The sequence below is a fragment of the Elaeis guineensis genome, chromosome 1 (genome assembly GCF_000442705.2).
Source record: "Elaeis guineensis isolate ETL-2024a chromosome 1, EG11, whole genome shotgun sequence".
NCBI lineage: Eukaryota > Viridiplantae > Streptophyta > Magnoliopsida > Arecales > Arecaceae > Elaeis > Elaeis guineensis.
The window spans coordinates 121802513-121828961 of record NC_025993.2 but is presented as its reverse complement, the minus strand read 5'-3'; the positions used below and the strand labels follow the sequence as shown (position 1 = coordinate 121828961).

General features: G+C 35.0%; 2 protein-coding genes across 6 annotated transcripts; one reads left to right on the top strand and one right to left on the bottom strand.

Moving 5' to 3' along the window:
• Positions 1-1701: 1701 nt before the first annotated feature.
• Positions 1702-9708, bottom strand: LOC105038857 (uncharacterized). 5 transcript variants are annotated; one of them, XR_003799851.2, is made up of 7 exons: positions 9545-9708; positions 8319-8452; positions 8142-8223; positions 7789-7905; positions 3530-3633; positions 3393-3419; positions 1702-2235 (listed from the first exon to the last, which is right to left on the bottom strand). XR_003799851.2 is itself a non-coding variant. In XM_010914771.4 (7 exons), the coding sequence occupies exons 2-6, from the start codon at positions 8438-8440 to the stop codon at positions 3413-3415; spliced, it is 426 nt and encodes a 141-aa protein (XP_010913073.1). In that variant the 5' UTR covers positions 8441-8452; positions 9545-9708; the 3' UTR covers positions 1702-2235; positions 3393-3412. The 5 variants fall into 5 exon arrangements, 2 of the variants coding, with proteins under 2 accessions (XP_010913073.1, XP_010913074.1); XM_010914771.4 differs by having other exon boundaries at positions 3530-3627; XR_012143181.1 differs by having other exon boundaries at positions 3393-3627.
• Positions 9709-11281: 1573 nt separating this feature from the next.
• LOC105038856 (uncharacterized) lies at positions 11282-20463 on the top strand. Its single transcript, XM_010914767.3, has 4 exons — positions 11282-11452; positions 11708-11821; positions 19481-19585; positions 19935-20463. The coding sequence occupies exons 1-4, from the start codon at positions 11371-11373 to the stop codon at positions 20198-20200; spliced, it is 567 nt and encodes a 188-aa protein (XP_010913069.1). The 5' UTR covers positions 11282-11370; the 3' UTR covers positions 20201-20463.
• The last annotated feature ends 5986 nt before the right edge of the window (positions 20464-26449 follow it).

The window sequence follows — 26449 nt, the reverse complement described above, 5'->3', positions numbered from 1 at the left end:
ACAATCTCGAGTCGGGAGCGTGACAATTTTCTTCGTATCCTTTCCAGCCAGTCCATTTTGTACGTTATATGCTATAAGTTAGAAGACTGTTGTTAAGCTATTTAGAATTACATAATGATCTGGAAGATTTGAGCATCAAAATTTGTCAGATGTTATTTTGAGGTGATGCAGTGTTCTCTTTCTGAAAGCCTCTGTGACAAGCCTTGCCTACATCTTCAGTGACCTTGTTGCCTCTTTTTTTTTTTTTTAGTGGTGGTTAGTGACCTTGATGCTTGATATCAACATGCATTATTGATAAATTGTCAAGCTTTTATCTGATTTCCTCTTGAGCTCATCTGTTTCTATAACCGGTTATCTGACAAACATGAATTGTCTCCATCTAGAGGCTCTTATAATGAGCCAGAGTATCTGATGCGACATATGAAGATCTGAGAAATGGTATGGAACAGGTGAACGCCAAGCCTGTATCGCCTCCGACAGGCAGATTGGGGATAAACTTTTTTGAAGCCTATCACAATTCACAATCAGAAGTTTGGGCTTTAGGAATCATTTATTTATTTTTCACATTAAAACATTTTATGTTAAATTTTTTCACTCTCAAAATACCTTCTTATATATAAGAAGAACGGAAGCTTTTTCATGGCCCGAGATGCTGAAACATCTTGTTATACTATATTTAATCCTTCGAGAAAAAGTAAATAGAGGGCTTTCTAACAACGGAGGCCTGTTTCGTATTGCTTTTGTTTCCTGTTTTGTTTTTCAAAATTTTAATAAGAAAAATAAACTAAACAAAACAACATGTGTGATGGAACTTTTTTTTTTTAACTGTTGGAAAATCTTTGATACTTTTCATAGTGACAATTTCTTGCTTTCAAAAGAAAAAAGAGCAATAATAAAACCAAGAAATAATGGAATTTTTATGCAAATGTATTCTTCAACACCAATTTCCATATAAGATTCCACTAATTTGTAGGAAAACAAAAGCACAAAAAGAACAGTGATGCCACGGAGATTTTTCCTCCAGTTTTTTTTAGTTTATTTTTTTTTTCCTTTGTTTTTTGATTTCTTATGTGTTATTACTCCCTTTGACATTTCTCTAATTACCCTTGACAAGAAGAATAAGTGGAGCAGAAAGCAACTCAAAAGGCTAGCCATCCATGTACACGTTTGCTCCTCCCCTGATGTTCTTTCTTTTGGGCTGCTTAACTCATATTTTTTGGAAGATATATATTTAGCCTCTAACTTAATCCACTCTATTATAGATACAAAAAGACAAGAAAAAGCAGCAATAATTATAAGCAGTTCTTTTCTGCCAGCTTGTGTACCTTCTTACCCTCTACAAATTCCAAAGATGAAGGCTCATTGAAAATAATTTTGTTTCCTGTTTTATATATGCTATAAATAAAAACTGAAAGAAAATTCTCTCCAGATCATCTCTCTGTAAGTCTAGAAGTCTCCAAGAATCATTTAAGCAAACTGCAAATCTGAGCCAACGATGAGCATAATAACGTAGATGCCCAACAGTGTATTAGGTAGAGTGTCAATTACTGAATTAATAAGAAAGCTACGCAACATGATCATAAATCACAAGTTTGGTTGCCTTTTTAAAGCTTTCAACTGATAAAACACACTATCCCCAATATTGAAAGACTGATAAAACACTTTCAACTGAAGCATAAAGGAAACAGTAACGCAGTTAAATGCAACAAAATCAAGACCCTCCTGGCCATTTTTGACAGGAAGCAAAATACCAGCAGCTCAAAATTTTAATAGTTTAGGCAATAATACAAGTTAGACAAAAGTTCCAAATGTAGTTCAGCAACAATGTTCAGAAACAATGTTAACATGTAAACAAAAGACTTTGGATAATATGCATAAACTCAAAGTAGGCCCAGCAAAAACTTGCATACATCTCCATCCACCCATACTATTAAAATGTCTGAAAAGTATGCAAAACTTGACAATGCATAATCCAAAATATTGCTTTGCAATATAAAAATTGATTCACGATAAAAAGTTCCCATCCTTTAATCTCTCAATGCTGCTTAATTATATGATTTTGTTTCTGTATAATTGACTGGCATTTTGCTTCCTTCACAGATGCCCTAGAGGTCCAAAATATTTCTTAGTCATAGTAGACGGAGCACTTGAATATCCTGGTACAGGCTGGTGCCTATCTCACCATCAGCCACTGCCATCAAGTTGTCCATGAGAAAGAAGGTGTGCCATATATTGCTGGAAAAACATGCCACTTCAGAATTTCCCAAAGAATTTCCAAGAACCATAATACTCTTAAAAATAACCAAAACAATGTTTATAAAGCCTCAAGCTAACGCATAATAAAAATCCAAACAAAAATCATGATATTTGAAAATTTCATGGTTAGATAAGCATAGGATCCTCTTCAGATAAAAATTTCTTGATATCCTCATGCAAAAGGATATGCATCCAGATACACTGATATGTACACCAATGCATCCAAACTTCAAGAGCAGCATATCATCCTTAACTGCTTGACATAGTGTCTTGGTAGATATCTAAGACATTGGCATGAACAGGTACAAACTTAGGATCATCAAAGGATAAGGGGAGAAATAATTCGTAATCCAGAAAAATCTGGGAGAAGCTCGGGAGCGATCAACCAACCTATTAATGCCATCTTACAGGAGCTTATATCTTAGACCAAGTCAAGAATTCACAGTCTAGCTAAATACTTGTATCATGGTTTTCTAAAGACAGCTAAATACTTTTCTTGGTCATGAGTTTGGCTTTCAAAGTTATTAGGCCTTATTAATCATGGTTCATGCATGTCTCTCTTAGGTTTTAAAAAAGTAATTATTGCTTGTGTCTTTAGAAAATTGTAATCTATTACCTTAATGGGATACAAAGATTGTCTTGTCTTGTATCTTATATAGGCATATAGTGTGGTAAGAAAGACAATGAAGAATTGATATGAAAATTTAGTTACTGTTTATTTGAATCTGGTGCTGGATTCCACACGACAGACCCTTCTTTCTTACTCTCTATATCTCCATCACTTCATCTTGTAGCCAAAGGATTACAGCTCCGTTGTTGAAACTCAATGTGTTGGAGAGTGAAAGAAAGACAAGATCAAAGGAAATTGAGAACATGCTGATAAATAGGAAAAATTCAAAAATTCATGTTTTCTATTGATCAAAATCATTAATGAATAAGTTCTTGATCCATGTGATTCAGATCAACTGATTATTGGCATGGATTGATGAGTTTTAAAATCATGCTCTATTCCTAAATATGTTTAAGATGATGCATTTGCACTGCCAATCCTCATCCATCTTGAAACCCACACACCCACCCTGAGCTGCTTAAGACTAAATCATGAAGGTAGCCTTGTATTAAGGACCAGAAGGTACCTCTATGTTCCAAAAGTGCATCAAACCCTGCAAACAAAAACTCTTGCTAGAAATAAAGTGTTCCAAGTAGTCATGAAAATGGACATAAAATCATGGTTTTAGATAGTGGACTGCAACACTTGGTGGGAAACTGGTACCTGGTATGCCCCATATACTGAGTGCTAGTACCAACGGATGTACCAAACCAACTCGGTATGAATACCAGTTGGTTGTCAGAATGGGTATAAAATAGGAACTAAACCTTGCATAAAAGCATAAATGATCAGAGGACATCATTCTCACACTCTAAATAAGATTATTTAATAGGAGAAAGGTATAAGATGAATGCATTAAAATAAAATAAAATAAACAAAAGGAGAAGAAGTGAGGCAGCTGAAGAAACAAAAAACAGTAAGTATACTCAAGAGATATAACAATATGAAATGAGACTATGCAAGATCAATCATGCATACTTTGGACAAGACATTGAGGACAAGTTAGTTGTTTTACCTTCAATTTCTAGCTTTAGAGCTTAGAGATAACAACAACCAAAACCATGGACAGTTAGTTCAATCATTTAGAGTTGGCTTTATAAGTTCTCAGTTACCAATCAGTTCTCCTACAGGCTACTTGCAATAATATTATAAACCAAGATTTTACGTCCTACGGGATGGGGGGCATCCAAGCCATCCCATCCCGTTTCTGTGAAAAAATGGGACCGGAATGGGCTTGGGACTCTGAAACCTATCCACGCAGGGAGAGAAAAAGAAAGAGAAAAGAAAGAAAGAAAGAAAAGATGAAGAAAAGGATAAATGAAACGAAAGAAGAAAAAAATGAAAAAATGAAAGAGAGAAGAAAAGAACGAAAAAGGAAAGAAAAGAAAGGAAGGTAGAGGAAAGGGAAGAAAAGAAGGAAGAAAGAGAAAAGGAAAAAAAGAAAAAAAAAAGAAAGAAAGGAAAGAAGGGAAGAAGGATTGAGGATATTCACCAAGATGCATGACCGGGACTGTTGTCAGGACGGAACGGAACAGCGAGGCATTTTGTTCCATGGAGAAAATGAGACATCTTTGTCTTACAGATTTAAAACCTTGTTGCAAAGTTCTTGAAATTCTTCCCGACAACTTCCATTCATTTCAATTTAGGTCCTACCATACTCTTTCCATAACAATAAATATGGAACTAGAGACTTAAGATTTTGACTATTTTCTTTTTTCCGGTTATTATATTAACTATAATTTCTACAATGTGAACTTTGAAGTGCTTTATACAAACTAGGTACATATCCTTCTCTATAACATATATACATGCATGATCTAAGAATAAATTAAACTTAAAGTAGCCAAAGTCATTAAAGAACAGAGGGATACAAACTCATCCTTATGACACCTTAAACTACCATAGATTTATCAATTTTTCTACCATGCAAATAAACATGTGATGGTCTAGAATTTGCCAACATATTTTTCTTATATACAACACATTGCTTCACTTGTCCATCTTCCATTTTCTGTAAGCTTCTCCTATTGTTGGGAAGCTAGTACATTCATGTGTCACTGGCAACTTCCCATCCATCCATCATCATCTCCATCCTTTACAATTTCAGTGAATGCTTGAAAGTTAAATTGTCTACTCCTTTCAAATGACCTCTTCATCTTAAATAGATTGAAAACTTCTGGCGAACCATATTTATTAAATTCATATGGGCATGTTTGAAAACTTCCGATTGGATTTGGTTGGAATGTGAGATTCTAACCCTCTATTTAGTACAAAGGATGGATGAAAGGATGGATGGAGGAGGAAGGATGGATGAGGGAGAGGATGGATGGAAGGGAGAGGATGGATGGATCTTCCATCCATCCTTTCATATGTTTGATAAAATATGGAAAGATGAATAGAAATGACTTCCTCCTCTGTTTGGTATAGAAGAATGAAAGGATAGATGATATCTATATAACATTTTTACTAAACTACCCTTTGATAAAAATATTACTATTATCAATTTATAATACTTATTTATACTAAAAAAATAACAATATATAAATTTATAATCATTATAATCTATAATTATATGAAAAATCATATAAATATTTAATTTAATAAATAATTTTATAAATTAAATATCAATTAACTAATTATATATTAATTATATAAATAACTAATTAATTAATATTTTGATTTAAATAGTTATACAAATAGTAAATAAAAATAAAGAAATAGAAGATAATTCTAATTCCTTAATTATAATTATCAAATTATGTATTAAAATTAAAATAATTAGTAATAAAATCTAATAATATATATAATATATGTATAATATGAATGAAAAAGTGAAAAAATATTACAGTTTTGCTAAAAAATTAATAAGAGATAATTTTGTCAATACAAAAATTCATCCATCAATGTTCATCCATAGTTCTTTGCATCCTTCCAATTTGGGAGGATGCAAATTGGTGAGTCAAGATGGATGGACAATCCTATCTTTTTCATCCATCCTTTTTGTAACTTTTTGAACTAAATAGTAAATGGAGGCCATCCATCCTTCCAACCTCATCCATTCACCCTCTCATGACCCCAACCAAATATAGGATAAAAAAAAAAATAAGGCACCCAAGAGAGCCAGATAAGGTCCATGTGCCTGATTCCTGCAAGAATAAAAAAAAACCTTATGAGGTAATTTTTTAATCCCACCAAAATCATGCCTCATGACCCCCACGACAATCCTCTCCCATTCTCTCCAATGCCTTTTCTTTCTTCTCCAGGCTCCCCCCTTCCCTAACTGATCCCCTTGGATCCCATGGGATTTCTCCCAAACATGTCCTAAATGTTTTCGTGATATATGTCATGGTTCTGAAAATAAAAATAGCATCGAACATCTGCTACCACATATTAGCAAAGACTATAAAATATGTTTTTCTCTAGAAAAAAGAATAAGTTTCTAAGCGACATTTTAAGTGATATACACTTCATTTCCTTTCTTGGACAAAACACATGTATATGATCTTAGCCTTTGTTAATATTAGGCTTCATCATTAATACAGTACTAAAGCAGGGGTTTATTTTCATCATCAATAATGAAATTGCTTACAATCCTATGAGCAACATCTAGGTTAGCAGAAGATGTTAGGGTTCAACTACCACTCCCTTTAACAAATGGTACTTGTGCGTTCTCCAATAAGACCAAGGCCTCTCTATGATAATTCCATAAGACATTATCTTCTACCACGGTTATATTTTCATTACATACATGACCATCATTTGTTCTGGACCAATAAGGCAGGCCATATTATCTAGACAAGTGGAGTTTCAAAATTTGCAAGTGTTGATACTTTGAGCACTCGGAAATGATATGACATAGCTTAACATTTCATATCACTAGAAAAATGCCTTGCTTACACCAACTTCACTTAGCATGGCATGTTCCATGTCCTACCAAAGGATGCTAATGCAGATGATGGCACTAATTTGCGTACGTACATAATACATATGTATGTACATACATATATATGTTTTATATGTGTGTGTCTGTGCGTGTGTTAGGGTTGTAGATGATCTAAGTGTTGAACACTTCGTGGCATGCAGACACATGTATCCAGGTACATCTACTCTTCTAAGTTAAAGTAATACAATTTCTGCCCAAAGTTGACTAGGAAATCAGCACAAATTCATAGCGGTAAGCATTGGATTGAGAAATGGGACCTAAAATATAATAATATCTTGATTGACAAACCAACCTCCTATAAATCAAACTTGTAGATCAAGGTTAGAACTTTTCTTGTTAAAGTTTTTACTGGATTCCTTTTTATAATGAAAATAAGAGAAATATTTTGTCAAATGAAGGTCTATATTTTAGTTCCGCAAGGCCTAATGTCCTCTCTAATCATGTATTTGCAAAGGCCACTGTCATTACAACTTAGAAAGCATATTCTCCAACCATGGGATCACAATTGCATGATTTTCCTGCTATTGCTAGTTTAGAACTTTCCTTCTTAGATGCTTATGTAAATCTGTCTATACTCTCTGACCAATTTCCTTTCCCACTTCTAAGACATATCGTTTCTGTGTGGTTTGTCCTCTCGGTGTATCAATTTTACTCGTTTTGTGAAGTTCAACAGGCAACAATCTTTTACATCAAAAACAAAAAAGGAAAAAAAAAAAGAAAAAAAGATAAAGTATAGCCAGTTAATTGTCTTGCTCCTAGAACTTTTTATTTTATCTCTCATATTGCAAGATGTGCTTATAAAACTATATCCTAAATACCAAAAGGTTGTTATAATCAGATGCTGCCATGTACCTATTCAAACATGGTTGAAGTAGTAGTTAGTATTCAAGCATGAATAAACATGACATTTTGATGCATACACATACCGCAAAACTGGAAAGGCAAAATTTAAAATCCTAAAGAAAGAATTCCTACATACCGCATGGTACACATATGGAGATTTGCCTTGCCGCTCGAAATGCTTTGCCATGATGGAGAACTCGATTGGTCCCCATTCCTCTTCCTCAAAACAATTACCAAGTGCTACCTTGTAAAGCTGCCATCAAAACTCTCAAACATCAAATCCACACACAAAAACAACCCTATTTTAATCCAACATGCAAAAATCCAATTTTGAGGATAGAACCCCAACATAATCCTATGATCATAACCCTAACCCCAGTAATGCTTAGCGGAACTCAAAATGTTGAAATCTAAACAACAGATTGAGATGAAATCAAATCCTGACAGCAATTTCATTAAGAACAGAAATATGCAAGAAATTGATCAAACCTTTGCAGTATCAGTGAGCAATTCGGTGCCAGCCGGGTAAGAGGCATAGAATTGGTCCGCCCTCGACATCCCAGCTCTCGTCCTGCATAAACCAAAAATAAAAAAGAGATGAGAGGGTTCTCGTCTCACAGAAAGATCTAGAAAAAGAACATGGGGAGAAAGAGAGGGCAATAATACGTATTGCTAGTGTAGGCGTAGGTAATGAGGGAGACAAAGCAGTAGAAGCCGGCATACGAAGCCATCCTCCGAAACTTCTGAATCTTTAGAATCGCTTTCCATTGCTCCAACATCTCCATCATTGTGGCTGGGATCTTGAAAAAAAATTGGGAGTTGTTATTTTTCTTTCTTTCAACTTTGGAGCTGGGAACGGGAGGTAAGGGCGCAATATCAGCGCCACTTGGTTTATGTGAATGGAGAATTCTCCTTTCAAATCTGTTAACATTCTCATGTCATTAATTGATTAAACCTCTTGCTAGAAAACATTAGATGACCAATTGGTGGTCAACTACAGATGGAACAGTACACAGTAGGAGTGTACATTGGGCTACCTTGCAATGACATTCCAATAAAATCAAAGACGAGAGCACATACCTTTTAAAACTCGAGTCTAGTCGAGTTTGAGACCTTATCAAGTGATGAGATCACTTGACCTAACTGAAGTTCAAGCTGACAAATTCTAGCATGCCCCTCAAGCATCTTCCTAACCATTTTCCAGAACTCCTTTAATTGGCTAGAAAATTTTAGGACACCTCTCAGCTCTAACACTTTAGCAGAACTCCCTCGAGCATCAATTGATCATTTTAGGGCCTGTTTGGAAAGGATAGGAATGGCCCAAATCTTATAGGATCAATGGATCCTATGGGTAAAAATCCTGTTTCCATTTCTGGCCACTGTTTGGGTGATTGAGCTAGAGGATAAAAGAACAACGGGAAGTGGCTAATCTTAAAATGGAAAAAAAAAAAAAAAATCCTCCGATTGTCTTTTTTTTTTTTCTGGCACCCCATCATCTCCGACCCGTCTTCCCCTGCGCCATCTCCTCCTCCCCCTCCCCCGCCGCTGCCCTCCCCCTCTTCCGCCTCCTCCCCCTTTTCGACTGCCCCTCCTGGAACATCTCCTTCCTCGCCCTCCTCCGCCTCTTCCTTTCCCTCCACCCCGCCGACGGCCTCCCCACCCGCCCACTTCGCCCCTCCCCTCAACCTCCGCGTTGTCACCCTCTCCTGCTCACACCGCCACAACTCGCACAGAATCTCATATGCTTGAGAAAAAAAACCCAATCGGAACCTATGAAACCCCTCCGATCTCGTGCTCTCCTTTTCCACACATCTCCGAAAAAAGGAATGAAATGAAATGAAAAAGAAGCGAAAAGAAAGAAGATGATCAACCTATGTGGGAAAAGGTCTTACCTTTTAATTTTTTTTCCGTCTTTCCTTCGTTTCCGTTGATTTTTTTCGTATTTTTCCCCCGCTTTTTCCTCTATTTTTTACGTCCTCAAGAGCCTCGACCGGGTGGGCGGCTCGGAGCCTTGGAGAGGCCGAGTAAGGAAGCTTAGACGGTGGCTGGGTTTTGGTGTTGGGTATCCATATATAACATTTTAAACAATATAAGTATATTGTCAACCAATTTGAAAATAAATGTGAATCATAGCTTATTGTTTAGAGTTGAAATCTACGTATCCTATAAAATCAGATTCGAATAGTAGACATCCGATAAATTCCAAATTCTTTTCAAGCTCAAACAAATTTTAATTTAAAATTCTAAATATATATAAAGATATATTTATTTTTGCATGATATAAATTATTTTTTAATTGTAATGATTAATATGATATCTTAATAATGATAATTTTATTATTGTGATAAAAAAAAAGATAAAGAAGGGAGGAGGAGGGGGAAGAGGAAAAAGGGAGGGAGAGATTCCTAATTCATTATCCCAACAATATATAGGTAAAGTATGTGCCCGTATAAAAGAAAGGATTTTTTACATACATATTCTTTCAAATATTAAAATTTATGTGAATGCTCTTCTAAAATTGATATTTACATGTATATTTTGATAAAATATTTATTATATATATATATTTTTTTTTTTTCATTTGTATATATGTTAAAAAATTAGCAGTTTAAAATTGAAATGATTAAAATATGCTTAATAGATGACACATAAAAAAAATATTTATAAAAATATATATATAATAATATTTTTGTGAAGATATTTATGTAATTTAATATATTTGGGATGATATACATGATAAAAAATTAATTTAATTTTATCTATTTCAACTTATTTTAACCTTCAAACTCATTTGGTACTTGCTTATCAATATTTTTTTTTAAATATTACTAAAAAAAATTAATTTGAGGATTAGGAAGAGGAGAAGTTTAACTGATCGGATAAGTTTGTAGCAAGACTGTTAACCTATTACCTACTCTTAATATAAAAAAATAATTTTATAATTTTAATTAATTTTTATTTAAATAAATGTGATTGACTAAAGATATCAACTAAACTACTATGTCAAAAATATTCATGAAAAAATTATATTTTTTGAGAATATACATACAAATATTAATTTTGAAAGAGTATTCACATAAATTCAATATTTAAGAGAAATCTAAGAATTATTTTGCACGTATATCCTCTAAAATATATAAAATTATATGAATATCTACAAAATTATCATTTATATATATATATAGCCTTATAAATATTTTTTTTTTACATATATATCCGTTAGAGATATTTCAGCCATTTCAATTATGAAACTGTTAATTTTTTAACGGTGGTGTTAGATGGCATAGGTGTATGTACAAATATACATACATACATATATATATATATATATATAATAAATATTTTATAAAAATATTTGTGTCAATATCAATTTAGAAGGATAATTATGTAAATTTTAATATGCAGTGGATATATATATGTAAAAAATTTAAAAAAATAGACTTTTCAAATTTTTGTATATAGATATAATTTATCACTAATCTCATAAAGTTTTTTATAATTTGCTGTATGTGACCATTACTTTCCCGTTATTATGTGTGGCAAAATAATATAACGGAAAAGCCGCAAACCGTTATGAGGCCGTCATTTACCTCGCCCAGGACTTCCAACGGAGGCTCATTTTTATAAAAAAAAAAAAGTCAATTTCTCTTCATCCTCCGTCTCGTTTCTCTTCCGTCTTCTCGTAGCCGGACCGCCGGAGGGAGGCAGCGAACACCGGATGGCTTCGGAGGGCTCGACCCCGCGAAGTCGACCATCGGACGGCTGGAAGGAGCGCATCATCATCCCCACTATACTCGCAGGTTCTCTCTCCCCGCCACCTGAATCCTTCGTTACTATAAATTCGATTCAGTTTTCGCTTCTAATATCATCTATAGATCCGATTCGAGGTTAACTTCTTGGATGGCGGCTTTTTCCCCTTTTTGTTTTTCCCTTCCCATCTTTTCCGTTACTTGGATTCAAGAATATGAGCTCTTGGTTAGTTTAAGCTTCGAAAATTTGTCAAAAATCCAATTTTTCTTTTATTTATAGGTGATATCTGAGATATTTGCTTGCAGGGGTCGTTGGTGGAGGAGCTGGATTGATTTCAAAGCACCGGAAGGCTCTTGGCGTACCTAATGTGGTTGCCTCATATGCTGCCAATTTGGCCATTGTCACTGGATGCTATTGTGGTGATGTATCATATGAGGAATTAGCTATCCATCTATCTCTTTATAGCGAATTTTTTTTGCTACCATCAGCTTGCTATTGTTGCCCCTGATATGCCTAACCTTGTGGCTGCTTTTTTTGTGAATTATTGTGAATTTTTTAGGATTGGAGATTTTATGTGTAGGGATTTATTATTATTCTTGGTAAGATGACATGAGTGGAGTTGCCTCCTGCTGTATCAGTATCATGTCATTTTCATTAAGAACGTAAGTTTGGGATGAGATATCCTGCAACAATTATGGATTTACATGTTTGCATTCGGGGTGAAAATTCATAAATTTAGGTCTGCAATAAGTTCTAGACGTTCTACACCTAGTCTTTCTTTTCTTTTGTGGTTGATGTGGCTTGCTTATACTACTCGTAGTGTTTAGTGTCGTCATACTTCAGTAAAAGTGATAGCTGCTTTTCAGGTAGTCTTAGATTGACGCTAGGATTCCTTTTTTTTCCTTTCTTTAACCAAGATTTTTGTTTATTTGGAAACCTGATAGTGAAACCAGTTCACTTAAGTTCTATTTCATAAAAGGGAACCTTGAGAAACATGTCAGAAAACACTTAGATAAGCATGATGAATCCTGGCATGTTTTTCCACATTTTAGTGGATAATTTGTTTTTCCTTGCTTTGCTTGATCATTCAATTGGCATTTCTCTTTTACTTTGTTTCATGCACTTATGTTTCCACTTGACTCTATAGCTTGTTATGTATGGCCTCATTGTTACTGGCATTCCTACTAAAATTTAATTTCACAATTTATTTGATTTTGCTGAGTTCAGCAGCTCTATTATAGTTTTCCAATCCATCTAATCATCATTTCTTTGAATTGATAGGATCTTATCTTTATGTAGGTTATAGTAACCTACTTAATTCCAAGAAATAGGTTGTTTGTTAGGAGATTGATTGGAAGCATGCTCTTCATAGTGGCCCATTGGGATATAAAACTGCCAATTTTGTAAATACTACCTCCTGCACTTGTGTCATTTCTTAGTCCACAATCTTCAGTGGGTTTGGGTGTATTGGATTAACATGGTACCTTGTAATTTTGTATTTTTTATGTAATTCAAGTTATGACGTGATACAAGATGCTTGGCTGTCTAGGAAAAGTTTATAAAATTGATGATTCATGGAATCGCAATTTCTCATACAACTAATATTACAGCCCATCTCCATGCTGCACGCCAAAACAAAATTTTGGATTTTGGTCAATTTCAGCAGTTTCAGCCAAAGTAATTGGTTTTGATTCAGTTTCAGTTTTTTATATTATACTAATATGTACTATTTTACTTGGGTTATTTTTTTCTTTGTTTAAGTAGATAGGCTTTATATTGTTAATTTTTGATAGTTTCTTCTTTAGTTTCCTTGAGTTAGAAACTAGATAATCAGCATAACCCTTGATGGGCCAAGTCATCCAAAAAGGCCCTTATTATGGTGCTTTATAGAGACTAATTTGAAAACTAAATACAAGAAGTTTCTCAGTAATGACATCTTTTTTTTATAAAATAAAGATAATATTCTATAACTACATGTGTTTGATTAAATAGCCACTTAACTTAAAAATATGATAGAGAAGTGCTTAAAAATGCAGTTGTGGGTTTTATAAAACATAAAATATGCTATGATCAGAGCTAAAGTCCTCCACAGTTGCTAAGTTTATCGAATTTTTTAACAAATAAAGTTCAAGTAAATAATATATATTTACATTCATATCTGATATATACATGCATGCATACTTACATACAGATAAACGTTCATGCATCCATATGTACATACGTGTACCTATATATGTCTCTGGAACATGCATACTTTCGTATATACATAGATACATATATACATATGTATAACCCATATATAAAGTTGCTTCTGATTCCTTTCATCCTCCCTTTTGTTTTCGTCCTATCCAGTCTGTGATAGGAACTGGTCTGGCTTGTACCTGGCTGTTGGCCTGGCTAATTGATGTGGGCTAACCCTTTTTCTTCTTCATGTTCTTTTACCAAGCTCTAACCATCCCACTGCTTATTTGATTGATCATTCATTGTTATTTCCAAAGAGCTTTCTGCAGCCCCATTGCTGGGTCTCTCTGGTATCCTGATGTGATGGTCTGCTTGGAAAATAAGCTGCGTGACTTTTCTGCTTCATTCCAAAGGAGAGGGAGAGCTTGGTTTTCCTTTCTCTAGTATTGCTCAGCCTTTTATTTTTCTCAATTTTTCTTGACAATGGTTTGGAGTGGGAAGATGTTGCCTGTGTCTTTCTCATACTATTTGATAGTTGTAATGGAACTACTTCACATGATCCAATAGTTTGTCTATTTCTATTTTCTAAGATAGTTGGAGAGACTTCTTGCTTATAGCTTCTACGGTTCTACCTATTTGTATAAATGCTCCAAATGGCTTTCAGTTTATTATTTCTTTTGGGAAAACAAAGTCACCACTTCTTGAGATCGAAAATGCATGGCCATGAATGCCTCTTTAAATTTTCACCTCAAAATAGTTTGACAATTGGAGTCTCACGTTCTTGCAGTTTTCATTGCATAATGTTTAAATGCTGTTTCAGAGAACTATGAATCTGCCCTATACAACTAAAGTATTGTTGTCGGATTAGGCTTAATATGATCAACTTAATGTCAGCATTTTGACAAATTGAAAATCATAATGAAATTTCTATACATGATGAAACTTGTTTCCTCCAAATGCGGTAGGGACCATGAAATTACAGTCTATTTGATATTTTAATGAATTTCTATTGGTTTTGTTCCCTATATGAACCAGTTCATCATGCACAATCAAGGCTTTAACTTTGTTGCCTTGGAGTGCAGCAAATTTCATCCATAGTTTTCTTGTCTTGCAGCATGCATTATGTTGCATCTGGGCTAACTTGTTATGAGTGAATGCAACAATCCATTGAACAATTTTAGTGTAATTGTCAACCTTAAAATTTATTGGGATAATTCTATCAAATTCTAAGTGTATTTTCTGCATTATGAGTGCATAAACTCATTGAAATCCTTGTGAACCACATTTACAGGTTTCGCTACAATTCTTTGCGTACTTAGAACTTGTAAAGTTGGCTCAGATTTTGTTATGTAAAACACCTACTAAGATTCTAAGAATGCTTTTCTTCTTATCAAGAGACTTTTATCAACCAACCACACTCTGCAGGTTTCCCTATATAATCTCCAGAATGCTGAGATCTGACTATCCTGAAAAATTCCTTTTACATATTGATATAATAGTCATTTAAGTAAAAAGCTATTGGTAAGTTCACTGCTTAAAATTAATGTGAAACTTAGTTATCAATGCTGCTTTCGCTTTCATTGCTTGTTTGAAATGCTGGGAAATGATACCTTCAGTAGCTGATAGATCCTATCCTATGCAGTACAAAATATTAGTACACTTAATTAACTTATGTGCAACATTAGCTTGAAATTGTCAAAACTCTACAAATTAAGAACCTATATATAACTAAAAAAAAAATTCCAAAATGTCGAGTAGTAACTCTTCTTGGCTTCTTTTAGTTTTTTTCCTAAATTTTTCTTTTACTTCTTCAATTTTTTGAATTGTTTATTGATTATCATAGTTTTAACACTTGGGGTGAAACTGCAGAAAATACTAAAATTATTGAAGCCTATACTCCACACGTCTATCTGAAACTAATAACTGGTTTTCTAACCTTGGCAGAAACAATGTATTTGTATGTATAGTTTATACAAAGGATGTATGCATACATGTATGTATATAGTCTTTTGAAAGCATAAATAGGATCAGTAATGATATTGCACATTGCTTTGGAATGTTATATATCATTCTTTTCTTTAATGACAGAATAGGGTATAGAAATCTTAACTTTTATTACGTTTAGCCTCTAGTATAATCAAGCCTTTATAAGATGTTCTACTTTTTAATATTTATTTGGAGGCAAATACCGCGATGACTCCAGATATCCACTAGACCTGCAATGTTCATTTCTAATCTAGGGAAGATACTTCTCATAATTGAAAGAAAGGTAGAAATCTCAAAAGTTTAGCAAAGATTGCACATGTATACAAAGTCGTCCCATAAGCAAGTTTTGCCCACAGTCAAAGAACCGATCCCAGTTTCAGATCTGTGCTTACCAAAAATATAGTTGTGATTTCAATTTTTGAGTTGTGACCGAAACTTCAAACCATGGTCCTCATCTTCTGTAACTTCATGGAGTGACTCATAACTTGATGGAGCTATTTGATTTTGGTATATCAGCATTATTATGGTACCTACCACATTTCATACAATACCAACATCGACTGGGGGTACACCTTTAAGCTCGCTAGAAAGCATTATGAGGTTGGTATGGGCCAATTCACTTGTGGAACTGTCCTAATGGGTGCCATCTACCAATCCCTGGTTGGTACGAGCTGTTATGTGTGAGATTATGGATTTTTGTTGTATGGAAGTGCCACAAATGTAGGATTCTTTTTTTCTTGAAGATTCATAAACTTTAGGACACCTAGGCAGTTGGATACTTGAGTTCTTTTGTCTCAAGAAGTTATTCTTAGAAGCTCCTTTTTCAAGCTTTATTAATTTTAACCAAACCTTACCATGACAAACATATAGTTCCTCGCCTGCTTTGCCTTATTTGGCTCTTCAAGAATCACCCCCTTCAGCAATGTTCTGTTTGACAACTAAAATTGTAATTAAATTTTCTTACTATTAAGATTTTGTAATATTCCTCACTAGATCTATGTGGTGACTCCAGTTTTATATGCAACCTCACTAACTCGACATAGATCTGGGAGAAAATACTCCAGTTTTAAGCATCCCCTTCAGCAGATGCCAGTGAAGTGGTAATATTTAAAAAGTTGTACATGATTTTGTGACAAGGTGCTCTAAGCTAACTTTGTTTAAAAATTGTCTCCTGTTGAGACACTCTGGAGAAAATGGATCTGAGGGTGTATTGCTAATCTTCACTCTGATGAAAAGATGCTATTTTGTCTGTCTTCTGTAAGAGCCATTGTAATAGAGCCAACAGCATGTGTTTATGTGGATAGGGGCGTGTTTTGAAGTTTTGATGGAACTATAAACCTAAATGCATATCTTTTCAGTTTCTATTGGAACTGATATGAAACTGTGGTCACTTTTGGAGTTTTACCTGACATTTTTAATGGGCCATATCTATTGTATACAAGGGCAATTTGTACTAATCTTTTGGCATGTCTCCCATTTTTTTTCTAATTGTGGGAAATACTCTTCCAAGATGAAGCTTAGGCTTTGCAAATTTAATGGGTATATGAAAGCATTTGATATTGGTTTCCAAAGATTTTCAGATGTGGTCTTGGCCATCTTGGAGGCTAGGGCTTAACCCAAATATGTACTGTTAATTGTTGCCAAAATATAAAACAACATATTCACCCAGACAATGTAAAATATGATCATCCTTATAATCTATACAAGACGTGCATGCATGTATGTATGTATGTGTGCGTGTATCTTGGCCATCTTGGAGGCTGGGGCTTAACCCAAATATCGATTGTTAGTTGTTGCCAAAATATAAAATGACATATTCACTCAAACAATGTAAAATATGATCATCAAATATTTTATAATCTATACAAGACATGCATGCATGTGTGTATGTGTGTGTGTGTGTGTGCACATATGTACATACAGACATACCTCTATTGAGAGAGATAGTCAGACTACACACTTTTCATTAACTCCTTGAAAAGGCATTAATGATTTAAAGTCAATTATGGATTATCCAAATTCGAATCATTGAACATGGTTGACAGTTGACACTACAAAAATTTCTAGAATTCAAAATTTATGTATTTTGGTGGTCCCTAACCTAATCATTAAGTATATATCAAAATGAACATTTTCAATATTATGATGCTATGTTTTACTATGAACTAATTATTAAATCTAGTGAACTTAGAACTAACTACTCTATTTTAAGATGTGCAGGTTGTGACCCATAAAATCGATTTTAAATTTATGTGCCATCTCATCCATTTTACTACACTGGTAAATTGATATTGTTCATTTTTGTATTAACTGGATCATAGGTTAGAGCTTACTGAAGTATATGAATTTGGTTTCTTACATTTTTTATAATGTAGATTATGTTCAATGTTTGGCTCTTTAAATTGGATAGTCTATCATTCATTTTGAAACTGTTAGCTTCTTCTACCTGGAGTTAATGTAAGTATGTAGTCCAACTCACAAAGGTCCCAAACAATATAATATATTTTCAAGATGCCTCAAATTATTTTTGAGGATTTTGCAGAAATAATCAATAAGTATTGGTGCCAGGTGACATGGAACACTTGCTGCACCATGCCAAAGAAAATCTAAGGAAGAAACTGAATGCCTTTTTTATAAGAAAATACGTTAAAAAAGAATTAATAGGTGCAATGCTGATCCATGGAAATGTCGATGTTGGCCCAGCAAGGACCTGCATGGTTCACCACTTGGTACCTTGGGGGCGAATCCATGTTAATTTCATTTTCTTTTTTGCTTTTTTTTTTTGGAGAAAACTGTCTGCTTCAAACATTATTAGGCCATAATGGCCCCTATCCTTAGGAGCATACATACATTAGGTCCCTAATGCATGCATGCTAGAGGTCTATAAACGTGCTGTGATGCTGCTCAGGGATTTGGTGGCATAACGGTCCTGCAAAGTCAAATGGATCATTTGAAATAAATAAAAAAAATAACCCATTTCTTCAAACTGAAAAATGAAGCAGATGATAGTTCATTTTTTTCAACTTTTTGTCTCATCTTTTTCTCACTTTGACTTATTTATTTAATTTTTGCTGAAAATACTGAAGCTTGAGCCAGAACTACCAAAACCACTGAAGCTGCTAAAACTGAAACTTGTTGGGTTCCATCTGAAATTTCTATATTTTAGAAACTTGAGCTCAACAGATTGAGCTGTATGTGCTTTCTTCTATGAGATGCTATTCAGAACATTGTAGTGTCGGGCTTCATGGTTCACCTTTGCATTGCTGTAAGTATTGTTAATGCAACAAAATATTAGATGCTTTTGGGTCCTTAGGAGATATTGGCTCCAGATTTTGTAGTGAAAGCTCCTAAGGTGGCCTGAGATGAAAATTACATTGAAGTACTCTATCGTGACACTAGGTGCAGTAAGGCTGTTTGACTATACCAGGAGGGCTGAAGCTGTTGCCCATGGAGGCGAGACAGCAATATGCTGAAGGAATTAATGCAATACGATGAAATATTAATATCAGAAAAATTGTTCTGTGAAAGAGTAGGGTGTTATCCGTGAAACATATGCTCCATATAAAAATTTATATAAAAAATATCGACTTAAATCTAAATTTATTAAATAAACAACTGCCTCATCATCTTTCTTGTCAGATCAAGGTGCCAAAGTAGAGAGAGAGAGAGAGAGAGAGAGAGAGAGATAGAGAGATGTAATTTGGTGACACTGAAAAATGTCTTTTTTGCCCTGAAAAATCTTTTTTTTTTTTTTTTTTTTTAAGCTGTAGTATTCTTTCCATCATTAGTGAGCTTATTCAATCCGAACACTAACAAGCTGATAGGGATGAATTTGTATTATTCTTCCACAGAATCTCAAAATATATGTAACATGCACTTCTCTGAGAAATGTATCCATATGGTGTATTCAGGGGCCCGGGAAGTTGCAAGAGATGCTCGAGCTTCAGAACCTGATGACCTCATTAATTCTGTGGTAGGAGGAATGGCAAGTGGAGCACTTCTTGGGCGACTTCAAGGTAGGCCATCATTAACCTTAAATATTTCTCTGGCAATAACAATATTGTTACTGTAGATTAAGTTGAAACAATTAGGTATTGGTTATACTTAAACCTCAAAGAGAACCAGTGTATCCACCACGATAAAAAAGCTGCCATCTTACCTCATTGTTAGCATGTATTCATTTAGCAATTTGCAATCAAGGAATGAGCAAAACTCCGAGGCTGATGGTTATAGTTGGACTTGGCCCTTGAAAAAGAAAATGTTCCTTGTTGCCTAGTGACTCACCTCAACACATGATACCTTTTGAAGGTGCAGAATGAAACCTACAGATACCTTTTTCCCTTTTCTAACTGCACAGCATCACAGGTGGACAGTTTGGAGCAGTTCGATATGCACTCCTTTTTGCAGCAGCAGGAACAGCATTAGACTTCACCACTTTGCAGATAAGACCTTATTTCCATCGTTTTAAGGATGCAGCCTTTGGAGAGAATTCAAAGTCAAGCTGGTGGAGTTTGCCGGAGTGGTCACCTATCCAGGTGCTTGATGAGGAAGCTCTTGCTGCTAAACGTGCTCGGGAACAACAGCTTTATGCTCAGAGAACATTTGGTAAACTGAACAAAGAGGAATCATGAGAAACTTTTTAACAATTCTTAGAACCTTTTTACTGGAAACTCAAACTGCCAAAGTTGTGATAAGTGCAGAGTGCAGGGCTGGAATTCCAAGTCCTTTTTTTCCTTTCTTCAGTTATAGGATTCCAAGTTTACATATATCATGAAAGTTGAAAGATGTATTAATTGTATTCTTGTTAATGGCCAAAAGAAAACATCAAACATAATGTCCCCAGATTGTAAAACTGCTACACTTCTAATTACATTAGGTTATAGCACTTCCTTTAGACTGATTTCTCATTTCAACAATTCAGAAAGAGATTTTGACTGTTTTTTCATGGTTGCTACAAAGTATAACATTTAAAAGCAATCCAATTCCTTTTCTTTAAATTATCATCAATGAGTACTCTATTGTTACCTAGTTGGTTACATTCCAATTAAATACTGTCACCTTATTTGGACTGAGGCAATTCCAAATTGTTGCAGCATGAGGAGCTACAAATCCACGTTGATAAATGTACTTACAAAAACAATGAACAGAATGAACACCAGAATTTCTCTATCTTTAATCATTCTGATCCTACCCTCCAGTTGGTTCTTGCGAGCTCATTGGTGAAGCCTTCATAGAGACATTTCGTACCTATCCTAATTATATCAGATCTACCTCTAGATTTTATGAGCTATGGATAAGGAGACTTGGGAGAGTGATTTGGAGGAGAATTGAGAGAGTAAGAGAAGGGAGCGATTTTCGATCAATGGGTTTGGATATCAACGGATCGAGACTTATGGTATGGATTCAAATTGTTCATGTCCAATATTGAGTTTGGGTTGGATCGGATCGAATCAGTTCATTGAGCTTGCAATCCAAATCAACCCATAAAATTTAGTGGGTCGGATCGGGTTTGATTTCAATAAATCCACACCTGACTTGGAAAATGGAATGGATTCAATTTTAAAATCCAAGTTGGATTTACAGGTCTTTTAAAATAGGTCGGATCTAAGTCGGATCAATCCAACCCATTTGGACACTGACCTTAAGAAAATATTTTTTATATGTATATCATGAATATTAACTTCATAGAATTATTTTAAGCAAAAGCTTTACATAATAATTATTACTTATCCTTTTGTTTAGCTTTCCCATATCCAATAATTCCATACTATTTATAAACTTTGGCCTTTTTCATGAGTACTGAATTTATAGAATTATTTTAAGGGTCAGGTTCAAGTTACACCTAGTGTTGATTCCACCAGTCCCTGACGATGGTGACAAGCCATTAAAACCAATATCGCAAAAATAATCACAAAAATAAATAAGAAAAGCCGAAATATTCAGAAGAAAATCTTATAAGTATTTGCTAGAAGTACAGAAACGACGACCATTTTATCAAAATAATATTTTTTAAATAAATTATTAAAATAATATTTTTTAAAATTATTTATCAAAATACTGTCCAACGAAAAATTATCTTATAATAAGACGACTTTTCTTGCTGACTCATCACAATTCTTGCTATGTAGATTATTGAGTGGCTTTTACATAGAGTTGCCCTAAGATAGGGCGCTTCAATAAGTCACCCTATGATAGAGTGACTATATGAGTCGCTCTATCATAGGGTGACTCGTTAATGGATACTACGACTATATGAGTCTCCCAACCATTGTGCGGCCTTCTTCCTCAGCTTCTCTCTCTCTGTCTCTAGGGTTCCAACTATCGCAAGTGAGTCTTCCTCAGCTCATCTCTCTTTGTCTGTCTCGTGCCCCTTCTATCTCCCATTTGCAGGCGGGCTCCCTCAACTCCTCTCAATTGGGGGAAGATAATAGAAAAAATCAACGAAACATAGGGAAGCCAAAAAAAAATTAGAAGGTAAGACCTTTACCCAAATAGATTGATTATTTATTTTTTTCTTTTCGCTTCTTATTCTTTTTTTGGAGATACATGGGGAAGCAGAGCACCTTAGGGAGATCGGAGGGGTTTATTAGGTTTCGATTGGAGTTTTCTCTCAAGGCATTTTGTGCTAGTTGGTCTCTTGAGATTTTGAGAGCTTAATCTTACTAGAAGCATGATATGGTTTTAGGGTTTGGGAATTTTTGATTGAAAGAATTCTTTTTTGTCGACAAAAATTTTCAATTTATAGGTTTTGTTCTCATGATAATATGAATGATACCAAATCCATGGTGTGAGACTTGCACTAGGCTAAGTTATGCTTTCATGTAGGTCTGCACCTTTTTTTAATTTGTCTATTTTATTATGTGTAGAGAATTTAAAAAATAGATCTAAAATTTGTCACTGTTATTTTCTATTGAGATGAAAGAAATAGTCATGATGCTAATAGTATATATTATGATGGTAGAAGAATTTGGATGGTCATGATGGACCGTAACGCAATATACCATGAACTTGTATGGATTTTCTATGCTGTCACTGAATGGAATTCTAATCTATGTGGAGTTTTGCTAATATGTAGATTTTTGATTTATACTGCTGGACAGTATTTGGCTGTATCTATTGAAGATGATCAGATCACATACACCATCTTGGGCATCCCATCACAGGAGATTTTTTTGATGGTTGAAATTTTTATCGAGCCGATAGTGATAGGAGTTTCAGATGGTGGTGAACAGTATGTGAGTGTGTCTCCGTCTATATTTGCCTCACTTACGTGGTTAGACATGAATGGATCTCTACTGGATGCACCTCCAATGGCCGATGAAGCTGGGTATGAGTATAGAGGCACTTCTGTATGTATGGTTGGTGGACCAGCAACATCCATAACTGATGTTCTTAGTATATGGTCGGAGTAGAGGCTACGTATCAATATTGGAGTAATACTACATTTGATGATGCAGGGGCCGATCTTAGTTAAGTGGCAACTATTATGGAGCATGATCTGATGATCCTGTACCACGTAATTAGCCACATGCTGTCATACCCGAGTTGGAAGATTGGGAACCACAACGATCGATATAACTTTATTCGAAAATAAAGCCGTTGTTAGTTATGATCCTAATCCTATTGATGACGAAGATGAGGATGATGATGTAGAGTCTAATGACAGTGATAGTAGGAAGCCTAGTGCGGAAGAGGATGTCCCATCACACGAGCCATATCTTGTTTCTGAATTTAGGCTGGTTGATGCATCTGACAATGATGAGGCCGTAACTCAAGGAGTATTGTCAGAACATCTATTCTTTAGTGAGAATGAAGAGTTAAGAAGGAATGATATTTGGATCGAAAGAACAGATCCAATGCGCTGTAAAATAGTACACCATTTGCACCCACCATCATTTCAAAGTTCTCAAGTCAAAAAAGTTAAATGGAGCATTGTGTCTAAATAGTTTGATAGTTACTGCTGGCATCTCCACGCATACTATCAAACCAAGATGCAATGATGAGAGATTATAGTATATAAAGGGCCACACACATGCTTGAGTATAGATGTGATGCAAAATCATCCACAACTTGATGCACGCATGATTGTCGATATTATTAAAGGATCAATTAGGGCAGAGATATCCATATCCATATCAACCTGCTAGGCTTACGTATGTGATACATGACAGTGTGAGGCATCCTACAGGAAGACATGGGTGGCTAAACAACTTATTATTAGCAAACTATTTGGAGATTGGACAGAGTCCTATAATGCATTAGGACTGTAACAGATTTTGCAAAAATTCTTACGATAGAGCCAAACATGGAGGTGTTCCATTGAGTTTTTTGGACATTCGATCCATGCATTCGGGGCTTTTAATTCTGCTGCCCATAGATTAGTATTAATGTAATGTATCTATATGGCCAATATAAGGGTACTCTCATGATAGCCATGGGAAAAGATGGAAATGAGAATATCTATGCTCTGCTATTTACCATTTGTGAAGGCAAGAGCTGTAGTAGTTTGTTGTGATTTTTATGGCATTTATGCCGTTATGTGGCATATGACTGTATGGGGATCAGCATAGTCTCAGACGGACATAAAAAAATATTAACTGCTGTTTTAGATGAATCTGTTGGACAGACAACACCGTATGAATATCATAGATTATGCCTTAAACATATTGAGGTGAACCTAAATGGTCTATTTCATGATGCGGCATTTTTGACTTATTTCCATCAAAATGTAAAGCAAAATCAATCTTGGAAGTTCAATTGAAGCATGCAACACTTTGAAAAAATATGGTCCAATTGCTTCCAATACCTCAAAAGATATCAACTTGACAATCCGAGTAAATAGTCATTGGTGCATGACAGCGGTGGAAGTAGATATGGAATAATAAATATGAATCTATCTAAGAGTTTCAATAAGATGTTGAAGGGGACTCGCTCATTGTCAGTTACTATACTTGTCCATTTTTTCTTCAAATGCTTGTCAAAGTGGTTTAGTGTTAGACATGGAATAGCAGCAAAGAGGAGGGAGGCTGGCAGGACGTTCACTGATAAAATTACATATAAGTTAAATGGATGCCAGCTGAAGTTTAGAGAGCATGGTGTGGATAAGTACAATCATCGACCATATTTATATGAAATTCATTTGAGATGCAAGTATTACAGTCCCAACGAACCTGATTATATACAGACAGTCGATTTAGGGGCACGTACATACACATAGAAGTGGCAGTTACCACACTACTCATGCTTCCATTTGTTCGCTGTATGTGCTAGTAAAAATTTGGATTGAAAGCAATTCATTGACAACCATTATACTATTGGATATTATAAGCAGTCCTATGTACCTACTTCTACCCCCAAAGAGTTCTCAATATTGGCCTGAGTGGATTGCTCTTAGATTCATACTGCACCATCCACAAGACAATATGGAAAGAGACATCCATAATCGGAAAGGATCTGAAATGATATGGATATAATGGATAGCCAAAATATCATACGGTGTGGACTATACAAGTAGATGGGGCACAACCGATGCAGATACCTCTGACGGCACTGATTTATCTGTTTCTTCACATGACATGTAGACTGTCTTTGTGTATCATTTGTGTTCTTTTTAAACTATTTTGGTTATATAATCATATCATGTAAATGTTTGAAAAAATTAATGAAATTATCCTATTGTTATTGATGTCTATTTATGTTAAATTTATCATCTTTGATATTTTTATTATTTTTGATATTTTTTATCATCCTTGATATTTCTTTATCGTAAGCTCATCTTTTTATTTTGTTAAAACAACAGTAGATACGATATGGTTGGTTCAGACTCTGATATCCACCCAGAGCCTACAGACCCTAGCATGCTATATCTCTAGATCCAACACCATAGGGACCGTATGTATTCTGGGGAGGACATAGGGCCCCTACGCTGCAGACACAGAGGGTCTACTGCGATGTGCATCTAGCAGCCATATAAGAGGATCATGGAATATCTTCACATGGCTGATTTTTATAGAGTCTTTAGAGTATGTGAGATACAACTTGATTGGGCTTTCATCACAGTCATGGTAGAGCGATGGCATCATAGGACTCACACTTTCTACCTCCACATCGGAGAAGTGATGATCATGTTGTAGGTTGTTGCTATTGTCCTTGGATTATGGGTGCATGGGCCTGCCATCATCGGTATTGCACAGATCATCTGGTCGGATCTCTGTGAGGAGTTGTTTGGGATTAGATCGTTAGAGATGATGTTGTCAAGGTCTTCACTGAGATTTCACTAGCTTCACGACACATTCCACCACTTAACAAATGATGCAGATGATGAGACCGTACAGAGGTATGCTCGAGAATTTATTATATATTTTGTCAGTAGTCATTTGTTCATCAATAAGTCTAATTCTCACATATAATTGTTGTACTTACTCCTGCTAGATGATCTCCACGCAAATGGATAGTTGAGTTGGGGCAGCGCTGTTTTAGCCTTGTTGTATCGCGAGCTTTATGAGGCCATCAGACCATATGTTTGTGAGATAGTCGGGCCATTGATATTGCTGTAGCTTTAGGTATGGGAGCATTTACACATCGGATGGCTAGATAGGGTGCTCTCTAGGATAGGAGCCCACCAACCGGCATCGAGAGATGATATAGTAGGATATGGCCCGTTGGATGAGGATGATGCTAGTATTGAAGGGTCCATTTGGTGGGATACAGTATGACCAAGCTGATCTACTGGGATGAGGAATGTAACCAATAGTACTAACTTTTTTATGATAAATGACTACATATTTTCATAGAATAATATATATATTGATTTTGTTTTAGATAGATGGAGGACTCAACTAACTGGTGCTATCAATTCGATGTTCCACATAGTCATATAC

Excerpts from the sequence above, each read along its gene's own strand:
- LOC105038857 (XM_010914771.4), bottom strand. The coding sequence starts at position 8,440 with ATGATGGAGATGTTGGAGCAATGGAAAGCGATTCTAAAGATTCAGAAG. Across the intron at positions 8,224-8,318 it reads TACGCCTACACTAGCAATAC|GACGAGAGCTGGGATGTCGA; the intron begins GTATTATTGCCC and ends TGGTTTATGCAG. Across the intron at positions 7,906-8,141 it reads TGCTCACTGATACTGCAAAG|CTTTACAAGGTAGCACTTGG; the intron begins GTTTGATCAATT and ends TTTTGATGGCAG.
- LOC105038856 (XM_010914767.3), top strand. The coding sequence starts at position 11,371 with ATGGCTTCGGAGGGCTCGACCCCGCGAAGTCGACCATCGGACGGCTGG. Across the intron at positions 11,453-11,707 it reads CATCCCCACTATACTCGCAG|GGGTCGTTGGTGGAGGAGCT; the intron begins GTTCTCTCTCCC and ends ATTTGCTTGCAG. Across the intron at positions 19,586-19,934 it reads ACTTCTTGGGCGACTTCAAG|GTGGACAGTTTGGAGCAGTT; the intron begins GTAGGCCATCAT and ends ACAGCATCACAG.